Source organism: Condylura cristata, unplaced genomic scaffold (assembly GCF_000260355.1).
Source record: "Condylura cristata isolate star-nosed mole 26May11 unplaced genomic scaffold, ConCri1.0 scaffold00008, whole genome shotgun sequence".
Classification (NCBI taxonomy): domain Eukaryota; kingdom Metazoa; phylum Chordata; class Mammalia; order Eulipotyphla; family Talpidae; genus Condylura; species Condylura cristata.
Window position 1 is genome coordinate 20,677,806 of NW_004567109.1, and position 16,589 is coordinate 20,694,394.

The following is a 16,589-nucleotide window of genomic DNA, read 5'->3' on the forward strand; positions in this document are numbered from 1 at the left end:
TATATAAATAACCAAAAGCTTCCTATATTTGTAAATCAGGGCCCAGTAAAGGAAATCGAAGTATAATTTATGGGGACTTTGGAGAGACCAGAAGTGAGAGATACTTCAGTGCTGGCTCGGCCTAGAAATTATTGGTGTCAGTTATAAAAAAAAAAGGAGCTTAACCTTTTTGACTATGTTGGCTCTCTGGTTAGAGCCAAGAGCTCCTGATAACAGAATTAGAAGTCTTATTTCTTTTTTTCCCTTTCCCTTCTTACTTTAGGAGTTGAAACTGCCTGTGGCTGAAAGGAAATCTCAGCTGGATGCTCTTGCTTTCGATATTCAGTTCTTTATCTCTGAGCATGCCCAAGACTTGTCCCCTCAGCAGAATCGACAGATGCTGAGGCTTCTGAATGACGTGCAGAGGTCCTTCCAGGGCCTGGTGGAGCAGACCGCCGCTCAGATGGATTCCTTGCAGGGCCGCCTTCGGCAAACGGAGCAGGCAGCCCAGGTCAAGGTCAGGCGGAACCAGCAGCCGGGCTCAGTTCGTCTTCTGGGAAGTCCCCTGTCTGTGGGCTTTCTGCCCACACTCCCCCTGTCACAATCCAGTAGCCTGCGTTCACCAAATCTGAAATTTCTTATCATTCAGGCCAGCTTGGTTCTGGTCTTGGAGGCAGCTGTTCTGGCTGTTTTCTTGCCATGTTTTTGTTTTCTGTGTGCGTGGGAGCGGATGTTTGTTTACATGTGTATACTGCCCTCGCTGTGTCTCACTATCTAAGTTTCAATTGATGCTGTATCCATAGCCCCTCTTCCTCCTGCCTCTCCCTCAGCATTCTTTTGAGGGTCAGGAGGAACATTTAGGTACTCTGAGCTTTTTAGAAGAATGGTTCTAAAGTCAGTTTCATCCTGGGGCCTTTCAAGTGATAAACAATGAAATTCCTTGAAGACCTTTAAAGAGCTGACAAGGAATTTTTATCAGAACTGCGTTAACTTTTTTATAATTATCCAAAATTTATTCTTAATAGCAAATTAATGATTATTTAACCTTTTAAATAATGACTATCTTCTAGCACTTCTTACCCTGTTGTGCCCAATACTTACTCAGCTTTGGACAGTGTGGAGAAGCATGGGTGATGCATTTTGAAAAGAAAGAAAATCTACCTGTCCTACCACTCTCCACCATAATTCTTTGCCTGTAAACTCAGCATAATTATACTAATGGTAACAGTATAACTTTAGAATGAATACCAAGAATGATGCTTCTGTGCCATTTTTTGCTGTTGAATAACTCTCTGGAATTCAGCAAGATATTAGAATTGTTATTATCACCAGCAAATATGTCTCACAGTCTCCTTGACTAAATATTGTGCAACACAGAGTTGAGCTTCTGAGTCAGGTTTAAAGGAATTTAAGTTGTAGTTGGTTCCCTGTGTACCCATCACTGCTTGATTGTTTCACTGTGTTGAAATTGAAATCAAATATTAGTGAAATGTTTTAGATTACCTACCAAATCAGATTTAGAGTGTCCTCTCTTGGAAATTTATACAGCGTGGGGTAGCCTTTGGCTAATCAAAGCAACAGCATTGGTCTGAGCCACCTTCAGAGACAGGGTGAGCTCCTGGTCTGTAACATGATAGAACCACATGTGAACATTCTCTTTGAGCATGCCAATTAATTCCACAGTGTTTATTAATCATGTCCGAAATGCTCTGCTTCTCTCTATATTTGCCCTGAATGCATGTGTATGTCTGTGTGTTAACTTGTTTGCTTTGCTTTTTTCAGATTCAGTCTGCACCCATCCTAACCCTGAAGATCCTGTTTTACAGCTGAAGAGCTCTTAGGAGTTCTCTTCCAGAGCCCTTCTATTTGTCCTACCTAAAGAGGGGGAGAAAGGGCCAATTTGGGCACCTGTTTGTAAGTGCAGGTGACTAAAATGCCATCAGAAGGTAGATACTGGTAGAAAATGGTTTCAAAAGGATGGTCAGGAGAACACATCATGCTCAATCGCTCAGCCAGGTGCTTCAGTGTCTCGCAGTAGAGATGAGAGCTGGAAAGGGTCAGGCACAGAAACATTTTCCTGCGCTCCCCTGGGACCTCGCTCTTCCTGTTTGATACCAGTGCAGACTTCTGAAGGACTGAGCCAGATGCTATTCTTGGGCACCGAACGTCTCAAAATAGCCAAGCCCCTATACCTGGCCTGTAATCATCCTATTTCATGCATTTATGAGACAACGACTTATAAAGCCAACTCAATTATTAAGTAGCTCAATTAGCTATGAATTATCCAGTTTCTTGACTTTTTTCTTCCGTCCCATCCTTCTAATTTTCCATATTTTGACAAAATATGTAGCATGTCCTCTGATTCTGGTGCAGAAATTGAACAAAGTCATTAATTTGTTATCATTACCTACAGATCTATTATCAATGGATTTCAAGCATCTGGATTCCCTGTTCTCTATTTCTACAGATAATAGCAGCAGTCTGGCACAGGTGTTTCCAAACCTAACCCTGGGAGCATTCACTCCTGAATTTATCCCTGACTGTAATGCAGAGTACAGGTCTGCCTATATCAGTAGACTGTCCCAATGAGGGGAGCTATCTGAATATGACTTCTGTGCCTTTTCCTGTTCTAGTCTCCCACCAACTTTTCATCTGTGAAATAAAACCTCCTGTTTTACTTTTCAGGGAGTTACCTTGTATTTATAAAATGAGAAATATTAATTATCTTTGGCCCTTTGCATTTTAACTAGACCCTGCAGAAACAGCAAACTACCTGTCACCAGAAACTGGAGGATCTTTGCAGCTGGGTAGAACAGGCGAAAAGAGCACTGGTGGTCCATCAGGGTAGAGCCACCCAGCAGGGTCTCTCTGCTTTGCAGAAAAATCAAAGCGACTTGAAGGTTAGTGTGAATTCATCTACTTTTTCATTCCTTCAACAAATATTTATAAAAGCTTACTGTGCACTAGCAATGTAATGGTAAATAGACATCTCACAGTCTAGTGAGAGGGGCAGACATTCAGATAATTACAACAATGGACATAATTAACTGTTGTGTGTATGAGGGAAAGTTATATGAGGATTTAGAACAGAGAAATCCAATCTAGTCTAGGCTGTTAGGAAAATGACTGAATAAGTGCCTCTTAAACTGAGACGTGCAGGATTTTTAAGGTGTAATGTATGAAGGGATTGAGGAGGAAGAGACTATGCCAGGCAGAGGCTTTGACTTCTGTCTTGAGTTAAAAATGGGATTGAGGGCCCTCCCTGGTGGCGCAGTGGGTTAAAGCACAGCACTAAGAAACTAAAGCCACTACTGCATGATTTCGATCCCGCCTGCCCCGGAGGAGATCCACATGGCGTGGCAGACCTCTCCTGACCCGCCCGCTGCTCCCCTCAGCAGTGTACTTCGTCGATCTGCCTGTTCTGCTCCCTGCTCTGTCTCTGGTAAATCCTCTCGCCCTCCACATCTCTGGCCTGTACCCCAGTTCCATATGAATAAATAGATAAATCTTTAAAAAAAAAATGGGATTGAGCACAACATCTCAAGAACTGAAAACGAGCTCAGTTGGACTGCAAAGATCAAGAGGCTTTGTGAATGATGAAGCTGGGCCCCAGTGGCAACATTCAGGGTCAAGAGTGATAATGGAAAGAGTATGACAGACGAACCAGTCTTCAACCTAACTAGAATCCTGTCGCCTTTAGAGAACAATGATCACTTTGAGGATAATTCATTGCAAAGTAGAGAGTGGTGGTCAGCATATCTATGGGCACTCTTTGTTTAGTTTTCACCAAATGTTTTCTAATGAATTAAATATTAGAAAACTTCTTAATTTTAAAAGTCATGAAGTTCCTATCTTAAGGTGATGCTTCACACTCGTGTAGGCTGTACTTGAACCAGTTCAGCTGAGACAGGAGTTTGTTGCAGGGAAATGGTCCTGGCTATCGCACTCCTCACCATTAGAGGGCAAAGGGCCTGGCCTCTGACCCGCTTGTCCCCGCTGTTGTGTGTTCAGGGTCTGCAGGATGACATGCAGAGCCATGCCGCCTCGTTTGCCAGTGTTGTCAAAGACATTGAAGGGTTCCTGGAAGAGAATCAGAGCAAGCTGAGCCCTGATGAGTTGGCCGCTCTTCGGGAGAAACTCCATCAGGCCAAGGAGCAATATGAGGCTCTCCAGGACCAGGCTCGGGTGGCCCAGAAGGAGCTGGAGGAAGTCGTGACCTCAGCCTTACAGGAGGAGACTGAAAAGGTAAGCAGGCAGCTGTGACACTTGGCATTTTCCAGAAAAGGGAAATTTTGGTACTTAGACAAATAACAGGTAATGCGGGAAAGCTGTCTTCAGAGAGCATGGAATCGTTTTTTTAAATGAAAACATCCTAAAGAACTTTAGAGTAAGGAATAGTTGGCAAGCAGTTCATATTATTAAAAAAAAGTCTTGCTCTCTGTGTACTAAGTATTCTCAACTAATTGAAAAATGTCAGAAAGAATTTGGCGAGGAACCTGGGGAAGGAAAAACAAATGGCATATTTCTAACATGAACCCAGACTGCTGATCCCAGACGACTGGGGAAGTAGCAGCTGGGATTCTTAGTAGCCAAACTGTCCCCAAGCTGCCACTATAGCTACCGTGGGAACTGTAATCCTGGGGTAAACCAGTGAGAAGAGAAAAACTCAAAGGGCCTTTCTTCTGTACCCCATTTAGCACTGGCAGGTTGAACTAGAGTCCTTTCTCAAGTCATATCCTGACACTGCTAGGAGAGGCAGAGAACAGAGAAATAGGCCACCTAGAGATGATTCCTAAAATGTGTAAATGTCCTATTTGTCATAACCTGTTTGATTAAAATTAAACTAACTCAAAGAATCAGGTAGAATTAAAGAAGTAAGTTTAGGAACTCAGTACTCTGGTTGTCAAAGAAAAAGATGGGCTGAGTCTGTGCGCCCCTTCGGGAAGAGTAAGCAGCTGACTGAGAGCACGGCGCTGTTCCTGCCCTGCCGATGCAGGTCCCTTGGTGTACCAAGGGGCCCACGAAGCCTCCTGGTGGCAGCCTTACCTCATCTCCTAATAGAGTCCTTTTAACTCCTCCCATCCCCTTCCCTCATTTTTAAAAATTGTTTTGGTTTTTTTGAGCAGTGATACATAGACAAAATCTAAAGATTACTGTAAATAATTATTTTTCAACAGATTTCTTTTTTATGAAACAAAGACTATGTCTATACCTAGCATCAGGGTGTCTATTTATCTTCCACATAAAAATGTCTCCCTTTCACTTAAACGGTAACCTAACAGTAGGTGAGCATCCAAGCCCTTCTCACTAGACCCCTCTGCTCCTTTCAGAGTCAAGCTGCAAAGGAACTGGCAGAGAACAGGAGTAAGATTGATGCTCTCCTGGATTGGGTGGCTTCAGTGGGAGCATCTGATGGCCAGAGGGAGCCCCTCACAGGAGCTCACCCACAGAAAGGCGCCTTGGATACAACCGATGGTCACGTGGGGGTGAACCACGCACCAGAGGAACTGGACCAGCAGTGTGCGAAGTTGAAGGTGAGAATGTTAGCTTGCCCGCGCTCTGTTGGGGGTCTCTCTTTGTCCTCTTGACGCTTAAATTCAACCAGCACTTCTCAGTTTCCATCTTCTCTGATGTCACAGCAACTTTGACACTGTTGGCCACTCCCCTTAAAACACTTTCTCCCTTAGTTTCCACCCTGCACCCTAGCAAGGTCTCCTTCCTTACCTTTGACCAGCTTTTACAATGCTGATATGTACTTCCAGGTAATATTCCTCTCATCATTCAAAATATGCTTGGCTTTGGATAGTTTCCTCTGTTCATGACGCTCTGCTACCATTTGTACTAAGGACTTCCATGTCTCTGTATTTGTCTCCAACAAAACACCTGATGCGCTTCAACCACTATATTAGTATGTAAATCTGCCAGCTAATTGCAACTTGTAAGCACCTGCACCTCCACTTCAGGCATGGAACTCCTAAATAAAAGAAGGAAGAAAAATGGAACTATTTCCTGTAATAATCTCCTCCTACCCCAATCAAACATTTTCTCCTCCCTTTATTTCCATTTATCTATCCGATCTGGACATCACCCTGTGTTCATCACCCTTGCAGATCAAATCAGTCATCAAATCCCATGTTTATTTACCTTTCAGAGTCATCCCTGCTTTGTCTCCTAGAGATGTTACTGTACTTCAGATTACTTCAGCTCTCACTTGCGTCCCTAGTAGCTTCAGCTATTCTGGGCTAGGGCCCTGCAGTCCACTTACCAGTCCGGGTGATCTTTCTAAAATGTAAATCGCAGCTTACCTACTTTGAAAGGTTTCCTATGGCTCTCAAGATAAAGTCCAAGCTCTTTGCCTCCTCACCCTCCCCTGTTATCCAGAACTACCTCTCACTTTCCTCACACTTGAGTCTCTAGCTGTGCTGACCCTCTTCACTTCACTGACCAGTGAGCCCTCACTCTGCCATGACCCTTGATGCTCTTGGCATTGTTGCCTCCCCAGTGCAGAAAATAAAGGGTGTACCCAGCTCTTAGGTAATTTTTACTCACTCTTCACTGCTCCTCTTAGATTTCTCTTCTTTCACCAATCCCTTCTTTTACAGTCTCCAAAATTGAGTATAGGTTCACATTCTTCCTATAACTCTTCTTATACCCACCTTACTTAGTAGCATTTCTCATTCTGAATTATATTTTTTCATGTTTACTGCCTTCTAGATGTTAGATTTGAAAGCAGAAACCATTTCTTATTATCTGTTCATTTATTCATTCAACAAACATTGAGCCCCTGCTGTGTGACAGGTATTAGAAATAAACCAGTAAGCCATCTCCTTGGAGAATCAACTCACATATATATATGTACGTATTTCATTTCTTGATTGAGAAACAATTATACATTTGGAGGCCCTTACAAAACACATACATGAATTACTATTTAGTTGACACCTTTATACAAAAGACAATTTGGAGTACTTTTGCTGAATCACCTGTGTGAATATTTACCTTATTTTGCGTTAGCAGAATTTATGCATCTGGTCTGCCAGTTCTGTGCTTGGTAGCATCAGTCTGACCAAGGTGCATTCTCACCCTAGAAAGAAAAAATGCCTCCCTTGTGGTGGGTGGGTTGGAGACCGAGAATGGGGACGCTGTGGTGGTAGATAGACAACCTTAGCAGTAGTGCCTACAAACCATTCAGCAGGATAGATCTGTCACCCTGCTTTCCTGAGGTGACTTTGGAAACTGTTGATAGAAGCTGGAACTGAATAATATTTTGATGAAAATGGCCACACTCCTTCTGTGGATAGTTGCATAAATAGTATGAGTAGTCAAGATCACTGACTGATGTTCTATTTTCTTTTGGACTCAAAAAGAACATTTTAAAAACAACCGCAACTATATGAAAGAACTTATTCCACTGGAGTAGAAAGAGGCCCACATCTAAAACCATAAAAACGGTACAAGTTACCCACACTCTGCAGAAGCACAGTGTACAATCTCGAGCAGGCAAATTGGTGACTTAATAAATTCATTTGCCACGTTTTTTCTTAGTAGGTGTGGTCTTCATAGATGTGTGCCACATTTTGCAGCCTGTATTCATTTTATATTGTCATGTGGATGGTTTCATCAGCTTAGTCTCCCCCTCCATCACTGTGGGTCATTATTAGTTAGACATTTGTACTTTCAGTCTTAAGGTAGTTGAGTGAAGAAAGTCAGGCTGTAGACACTTTTGTCTCTTAACTATCCATATTATGATAGTCAAGGCATATACCTTTTTGATATTCATCTACCCCATCTTTAATAGGAATAGTATATTATCTGCCTACATTGCAGATTATGCCCCAAATCACATGAAATAATACACATAAAATCTCTTTAATTTGTATACACACATGTGTCCTTTCAGTTGGCCTTCATATGTTACATAATGCATACAGAGTGAGAGAGGTCATCGATTTCTGAGCAACTGGAAGTGACTGTTGAGATCTCCCTGTGCCTCCACAGCTATGGTTGTGGACTTCCCTACTGATTGTCTGTTGTTGGGGGGGTTATTTCAGGCTCGTCACCAAGAATTGCTGTCTCAGCAACAGAATTTCATCTTGGCCACCCAGTCAGCTCAGGCCTTCCTGGACCAGCATGGCCACAATCTCATACCCGAGGAACGGCAGATGCTGCAAGAGAAGCTAGGATTGCTGAAGGAACAGTATGCGACTTCCCTGGCCCAGTCAGAGGCAGAGCTGAAGCAGGTGCAGACACTACGGGATGAGCTGCAGAAGTTTCTGCAGGATCATAAAGAATTTGAAACCTGGCTGGAACGGTCTGAGAAGGAGCTGGAGAACATGCATAAAGGAGACAGCAGCCCTGAAGCCCTTCCCTCCCTGCTAAAGCGTCAGGGGAGCTTCTCAGAAGATGTCATTTCCCATAAAGGAGACTTGAGATTTGTCACTATCTCAGGACAGAAAGTCTTGGACACAGAAAATAACTTTGAGGAAGGCAGAGAATGCTCAGCAACTGGAGCCTTAGTGAAGGATAAGCTGAAGGATGCTACGGAGAGATACACTACTCTCCACTCAAAGGTAAGCGAGAGGTGTTTGCAGCCGTAGTGAAGTTTGGCACTCTGCATGTGTGACTGGATCGTGTCTGGGGCTTAGAAACCTCAGGTCGCAGTGAGCAAGCTGACTGACACACTGATTACAGACACAATGTCTTTGTGAGCTCTGCAGAAGTACAAAATGGTTAGGCCCACAGGCTAACGACAGTTCTAAGAAATATGGGGCATCACACTCCATGGTGAAGGTGGAGGTGATCGCCTACCTGTATCCTGGCCAGCAGATGTGAGCTCCTGAGAGACTTAGCACAGAGGAAACTTAACCCAAGTATAAGTCTACTCCCAGATAGAGCATTTAGAATACATCCAGAAAACCCCCTTCTTACCTGTCCTTGCTTTCTGCCAAGAACGCTAACTCCCCAAAAGAAATGTTTTTGTTCCTTTAAAACCCCTCCTCTGTCTACCACCCAATGTGTAGTTCTTTGGTGGCTTGTCATACACTAAATCACTAAATCATTCACTAAATCTTCTCAGTTATATAGTAATGTTAGAACCGGAATTGTAGATCAGACAGTTATGATCTCACTAATGGGTTTCGCCGCCATCTGTGGGCCTCCCCAGTCCTACCTATAATTATGTTCCCTCTCTTTAGCCAAAGCCTAGGAGGTTTTTTTTCTGCCTTTGGCCTCGTCTTGCTTAAGCCCCCTTTCTCTCTTTCTTGGGCAGTGTGCACGACTGGGTGCTCACCTGAACATGCTACTAGGCCAGTATCAGCAGTTCCAGAGCAGTGCTGACAGCCTGCAGACCTGGATGCAGGCTTGTGAGGCCAATGTGGAGAGGCTTCTCTCAGACACTGTTGCTTCTGACCCTACAGTCCTACAAAAGCAGCTTGCAACAACCAAGGTAAGTCGGGACACAGCTGCTGTACTGCTGGGCTCAGAGGCCTCCCGAAGCAAGCACTTGCATAGATTACAGTCAGTGGTTGGGAGGCCTTGGACAAGACCTTACTCCTACACACTTTATTCTGATATTTGTGGCTGTGCATATACCGAGAATGATTGCACAAAGATGATTCCTAGATTCTAAATTCCCAGAACTAGCTCTGATGACTCAACTCAGGTGTTTTCCTTTTGTCCTTTGTTACTAACAAGCAGCAGTTGCAGGAAGAATTGGCTGAACATCAAGTGCCTGTAGAAAAACTCCAAAAAGTGGCTCGTGACCTCATGGAAATTGAAGGGGAGCCAGCCCCAGACCACAAGCATATTCAAGAAACTACAGGTATGAAGCAGCGATAGCAAGAGTGCCTCCTTAATTCCTAGTACGTACCTCTGTCCTGCACATCACTCGGTGTGAGTGGCTCTGGCTCTGGCTAGGGACTGCAGGTATCAGCACAAATAGTGCACCAAGACCTTCATCCTTGCTCCACTGAAGGGCTTCTGTGGGCCGTCAGCCCCGCCTCCCCAGGCATTCTGCCCTCTAGCCACACCCTGCCTTCCTTTGCCAGTAAGCTAGCTATTCTTTCACTACTTCACTCCCGAGTTTTCCCTATGTTCAGGTGCTAAATGGGTTAAATCCACCATGAATGATGTGTATCTTGCTCAAGATACAGCCAACTGGTTACTTTCTTTCTGAAGTCCTGACTACCAGCCCAGCCCCAAAAGATATGAAAGATAAGAAATAATCATCCCTCCTTTGGACTTCTCTAGTACAGTGCCCCTAGTTTCTAGACCAGTGTAGCATTTATGCTTTCTTGTAGATGTGCTATGCCTAGGTGCTTCTCTGCCTGTTGTCTCCTTAAGGGTCGTGAGTTTGTAGAAGGCAGAGACTTAACTCTGTTTAGTCCTCATCATCAAGTACAATTTCTGGCACCTTTAGGGCTACTAAATAATTAGCACTAACTGTATTTGGCTTCATTATTAATGTACTCTTTTTAAAAGCACAACACAGAAATACTCTCCACTCTCTCTTCTCATGGCCTTGATTTTCCAGATTCCATACTCAGCCATTTCCAAAGCCTCTCCAGTAGCCTGGCTGAACGCTCTGCTCTGCTGCAGAAGGCAATTGCCCAGTCTCAGAGTGTCCAAGAAAGCTTGGAGAGCTTGCTGCAGTCCATCAGGGAAGTTGAAAAAAACCTGGAAGAGAAGCAAGTGGCATCACTGTCATCGGGAGTTATCCAAGAAGCCTTGGCCACCAACATGGTGAGACCTGTGCACCACGAGTTAGCACAGAGGGTGTGGACACCATTTTCTATGATGCCATCATTTGGAAAAAGTTCAGGAGATGACTTCATCTCCACAAATCTTCTGATAAGTTTTAGAGATGAATACTACTCCATTAAAAATATTTGTCTAGTTTCGGAACCATTGTTCAGCTTGAGGTAAAGTGGCAATAGCAAAATGTGGATCTGCTAATGCTAGACAGCTTATCCAGCCTCCATTTTATTACCTACAGTTCTGTATTCCTAAAGCAAGGTCAGAACTGCCGTGTCATAGGAGTCCAACCCTACAAGTTACCTTTCACATCAATTAAGAGCATAAAGCTAGATCACCCTGGGAAGGGGTATATCACGAGGTAGGACCGGGAACGGCCGGGGGCCATTGACTGCTGTATAATGAAGGACCCCAGAAGCTGATCAGTGGAACACCTTATTGATAAGATTAAATCCTGACTGGGGTGTCAAGACTTGATCTGCATACCAAGCTATCAGCAGATGAGAAGTCCATTTCCACCTTTTGCCCAGCTTCTTCTAATTCTCCCTCTCTTTTTCACTTCCTCACATGATTAATGCTGTGTGATTAGTCTACCGGTCAAAGGGCCGGGATCTTGCTCTTCTAGCTGCTCCATGGCTCCCGTCTCTATCAGCATGGTGTTGCCCGGCACAGCATCATTTGGTAGCATGAGGTGGAGAACTAAGGGCGTGAGATGTATGGAATTCTGAAGGGTCACTTGTGGTCCTCCAGCCTCCCTCTTGAGGAGGCTACCACATGGCTATAGAAGTGTCATGTTCTGATAAGTGAGCCAGAAGCTGACAGACATGTTCTTGATGACAGAAACTGAAGCAGGACATTGCCCGGCAAAAGAGCAGCTTAGATGCCACCCGGGAGATGGTGACCCAGTTCATGGAGACAGCAGACAGCACCACGGCAGTGGGACTGCAGGGCAAGCTGGTAGAGGTCAGCCAGCGCTTCGAACAGCTCTGTCTACAGCAGCAAGAGAAAGAGAGCTCCCTGAAGAAGCTTCTGCCCCAGGCAGAGATGTTTGAACACCTCTCTGATAAGCTTCAGCTGTTCATGGAAAACAAAAGCCGGATGCTGGCCTCTGGAAATCAGCCAGATCAAGATATTGCACATTTCTCCCAACAGATCCAGGTGAGAATATATCTGCCAAATTAATGAGACACATGGAAAAGGAGGGCAGGGAGAGGACCGATATTTATTGAGCACAAAATATACCAGTTAGTGTGCCGGAAACATTACCTACATTATCTTAAAGAATGATCATAGCCATCCTGTCAACTAGATGTTATTTATCCACTTTTTAAAACACAGCCTGGGTTTATTTTCACTCATACTAATGTGTTCAGGCCTGACCGGCAGCACTTAGCATATCACGGCCACTCAGGGATTCAAGTCAGGAACCCGCGTCCTGATGGTCACTCGCGCTGCGACGGTGCAGGGTGTAGCGTATCCCTTTACATCCGTAGGCACAGGAAGTTTCACGTGACCACACCTGACTTTGAAGGGGGTGACGGCGTGCAGTGCCACCATGTACACTAAGTGTAGAGCTAGAAATGGTTGGTAAAAATGGTACCTTCAAAAGCTATACACACATGTAGTTTATATATCAATATAGCTTCTATGTTGGATTCATTCTTTATATGGAATGTGTTTTAGAGATATTTTCTCAGCTTACCCTTTGTATTTTGACTTCTCTTACGTTGTTTGGCCCTGTAAAACTTTTTCTTTCAATTTCACACAGTAAGCTTTATCACTTTTTGTGAAGATTTCTTTCCAGTCATAGTTTTGTTTGTTTGTTTTTGTTTTTCATAGTTTTAAAGCCTTATTGCCAGTCACAGGCTTTGAAGGAATTTACCCATGCTTCTAAAATTTATACGATTTCATTCTTTTTTTTTTTCCCCCCCTTCACATTTGAACCCTTTAATTAAGCTTATTCTGAGGTATGATGTGAGGTATAGATCCAAGTTCATCTTTTCCCAAGGTCTATCTAGTGGCTTTTCATTTATCTAAAACGTCTCTTTTCTTCATGATTTGAGAAGCCACCTCTGCCACACATGGACCGTCCTATCATACACAGAATGTCCATCTATTTCTGGGTTTTCTGTGCTGTTACACTGCTCTGTATTCGTGTGCCAGAGGATATTATTTTTACTTCTAGAGGATTTATGCTATGTTTTTCTCTCTGATAGGGCTAGTTCCCTTTTCTTTCATTTAGGTTTCTCCATTGCTGTAACTGCACATTTTATTTTTCCATATGAACTTTAAAATTAACTTTATTAGTTTTAGGGACAAAATATTGGTATTTTTGAGTCACAAGAAATTACTTATTCTCACTGAATGTACACATGCATATGCACACATCTTTTTAAAAAATATTTATGCATATAAGAACTGGGGTACAGTCCAGAGGGGCAGGGGTGAGATGATTCACCAGAGATAGAGTGGGGAGCAGAATAGATGGATTGGCTGAAATACACTGCTGAGGGGAGCAGTGAGGTGGGTCACCTCCCTGGCCAGGGATGGACTCTCTGGTGTACTGTGCTTTAACCCCTTATACCACCAGGGAGGTCCCTGCACACACATATCTTTGTGGGCTTTTTTTTTAACTGTTTCAGGTCAACTTCTGTCGGAAGTGTTTTAAAGTTTTATTCCTAAAAATTTTGTATATTTTTTTGTTAGTTGATTTCTAAAATTAAAGTTTTTGTGTTGCTATTATAAATGAAGTTTTCACTCTTGACTTTCTTATGTTGGTTTTATTCCCTGCTGCCTTATTGAATTACTTCATTGATTGAATTAGTTGTATTTTTAACTCCATGAGTTTTACAAATATACTTTCACATAATCAATAGACACAGTTTTACCTCTTTCCCAATTTTTATGGCACAAATTATTTTCTCTTCCCTAGTTGCATCACCTAAATCATCAATGCAATGTTAAATAATAGTGGCCAGAGTGTGTTTCCTGTGTTGTACAGAAAAGGCAGACTCTGGAAGCCTAGAGAAGTTTAGTAACTTAAGATTACAAGCTAATCAGTGGCAAGGCCAGGACTGAATTCCAGAACTTTTTGGTGCCAGACAACTCTATTGATTTCATTCCATCGCACTACTTCCCAAATCTTCAAACATTTGCTTAAAGAAGCCGAGCTCCACTTGTAGTCCCTATCCATTCTCGGGAGGGCCAGAGCAACCTTCATAATTACTATTCTGATTCCAGCTGTGGACCTGGTACGCACGCCTCTTTTGTCCCATCTCTTTCTGCGAATTAGGGGAGATGTAGATCTCTCCTTTTTAAGAGTGTAAGGATTGGAGGATTGAATGCTTTTCCTTGGGTGCTTAACAGGAGCTCAATTTGGAAATGCAAGACCAGCAGGAGAATCTTTCTACTCTTGAGCACCTGGTTGATGAACTGGGCTCCTGTGGATTTGCTCTGGACCTGTCCCAGCACCAGGACAGGGTCCAAAGCCTAAAGAAGGACTTCGCAGAGCTGCAAAAGACAGTTAAAGAACGGTGAGTTTTCACGTGTCGCTCAGTGTCCAGGAGCTCATTTTCTCTTGCTATTGAGTGAAATGATACTCTCTTTCTTCTTCCAACTTTATCAGAAAAGTGATATCAAGAACTCTGCTAACTAAATCATTGGAAGTGCCTATTTTTTCAAGCAAAACTACCCACTTATTTAGTAGTTTTTCTATTACTGAATAGTGCACTCCTTCTCAGTAATCAGGTTCATTTTCCTCTCTGTGCAATCAAAAGCCTATAGATCACAGGACCAAACAGGACAAATCTGGAGTAGTGAGGTAGATTGTGGCAGGATTTGAAATAAAGAGAAAAAATCAGAGGAGACTTCCCAGACGTAATTAAGGGTTGTGTTGACACACGCCCTGCTTGGTTTGACCACATTTAAATTGCTGTTTTGGAAGACTGTCTGGATTCTTTTAAGGCAAACATAAGCTTCTATAACAAAGGTTGCTGGTTTCAGGCTGTCACCTCACTGTTGAAAAGCCATGATTCCCCCACTAGAGAGCGTTATGGCTTAAGAACTTGATAGGACTTCTCTTGGTTTATCCATAAGTATAATCTTGATTTAGCCAATGACCACTTCAGTGGCTAGAAGAAAGCAGTTACACAAAGTAGCTGCTTACAGCAGGTAATTTAGTAGAGATGAGGGAGTCAACAACCAAGAAGACTTTGTTTTCCCTGTGCTGAGGGCCCTCTAAGCCCTATGTGAAACCAGACCTCTGGCTTGAGGTCTGATTGCCGTGTCCATTTCTAAAACTGAATTCCAAATTTTCCTTTCTCCTTGATTCATTAGTTTACTTCACTGAATCTCATTTTTTTTGCATCTTTCTTGTTAAAGAAATTAACATTTGAATTAGGCCTTGAAAGAGTTAAATGCCTAAAAAGTAGCAAAGCTAGACATGAGATCTAGAGCCTGCATTCTTTCCATTGTATCATAGTGCCTAAATAGCAGGCTCTCTGTAGTTTTTCTCACTTTCAGTTTAGCCTGCAATAAGGTTGAAGACTCTTTTCCCCAGAAATGTCCAAACAAGGGCAACAGAAGCCTTAGTTTGATGTTCTCCGACTTTATATGTGGTTATTTAGCCAAAAGTGCTATGGAAAAGATTATGAGGAAGGCCCGCTTTGGTGGTTAAACCTGTTAAAACGCAGCACTACTAAACTGACTGCAGCCACTTCAGCGAGAGTTTGATTCCCAGCCCCGAAGATGACTCACATGGCGTGGCAGACCTCTCCTAACCCTGCTGCTCCCCTCAGCAGTGTGCTTCATAGATAGGCCTGTTCTGCTCCCCACTCTGTCTCTGGTGAAGTCTCTCACCCCTTAACCCCCTTACACACACATCTGGCCTGTACCCCAGTTCTGTATGTATAAATAAATAAATCTTAAAAAATAGAAGATTATGAGCAGGAGAGGCCCTGTTAGGAAACTGATGCCTACAGTCCCAGAATGAACCTGGTTTTAGTTCAAGTTGACTCTTTGCAAAGCTTAGTCTAGCTACTAACAAAATACCTTCATTGACAGAGAGGAAGATGCATCATCTTGCCAGCAACAATTGGATGAATTTCGGAAGCTGGTTAGGACCTTCCAGAAATGGCTGAAGGAAACAGAAGGAAACATTCCACCTACAGAAACTTTCATGAGTACTAAAGAACTGGAAAAGCAGATTGAATACCTAAAGGTGGGTGAACAAAGGGATCCCTGGAAACCCCAGACAGGGAAGCATGTTGAGAGAGTATAGGCTGGTCTCCCTCTGTGGTAGGGATGTGGTGTGAGAAATCCAAGTTGCCAGTCTGCACAGAAAATCCTTCCATGATGTTCATGTGGTTCCCAGCCCTCTGCCTGAGCACCAAGCACCAAAACACCTGCTATTTAAAAAGCAAAATGGAATAACTAGTCTGGGAATCACGGCATATTTCAGCTGTTTCCTGGCTAACTCATGCAGAGGCAGTTTATATCAAAGACAGTTTAAAAATCCAGTCATTGAGAAGCTTACACTGTTGTTGAATGTTTAGAATTAGGCAGTTTTATCTGAGCAGGTAGCCAGATCTATGATCAGGATATTGAAGCGGTAAAAACTAGTTCTATAACTAATAAAGTTAGAATCAGGTGGTTGGAGGAACCAGCCTCTCCCCACATCCTGATTGGTAGTTGATCAGCCTCTGCATGCAACTCTAACACATCTCTACTTTTTGCTGAAAGTGGTCAAATCTGCTTCTAATTAACTCTTAATGCCCTCATCTTTATTTTCTTAGTAAAACAGTATTTATCTTGAGCAGGTAGAAGAAAAGAGATTGCTTGCTTTCCCAGAGAGAGTGCCA

At 43.2% G+C, this 16,589-nt stretch overlaps 1 protein-coding gene across 1 annotated transcript in view; it reads left to right on the forward strand.

Moving 5' to 3' along the window:
* The window catches only part of MACF1 (microtubule-actin crosslinking factor 1), a 297,509-nt gene that overhangs the window by 194,539 nt on the left and 86,381 nt on the right, over positions 1–16,589 (forward strand). The window contains exons 37-46 of the mRNA XM_004678829.2: positions 2,730–2,879; positions 3,991–4,224; positions 5,310–5,513; positions 8,031–8,549; positions 9,248–9,424; positions 9,676–9,799; positions 10,511–10,719; positions 11,572–11,889; positions 14,098–14,264; positions 15,793–15,949. Of these exons, the coding sequence (XP_004678886.1) occupies positions 2,730–2,879; positions 3,991–4,224; positions 5,310–5,513; positions 8,031–8,549; positions 9,248–9,424; positions 9,676–9,799; positions 10,511–10,719; positions 11,572–11,889; positions 14,098–14,264; positions 15,793–15,949 (2,259 nt within the window). The remainder of the gene's footprint in view (positions 1–2,729; positions 2,880–3,990; positions 4,225–5,309; positions 5,514–8,030; positions 8,550–9,247; positions 9,425–9,675; positions 9,800–10,510; positions 10,720–11,571; positions 11,890–14,097; positions 14,265–15,792; positions 15,950–16,589) is intronic.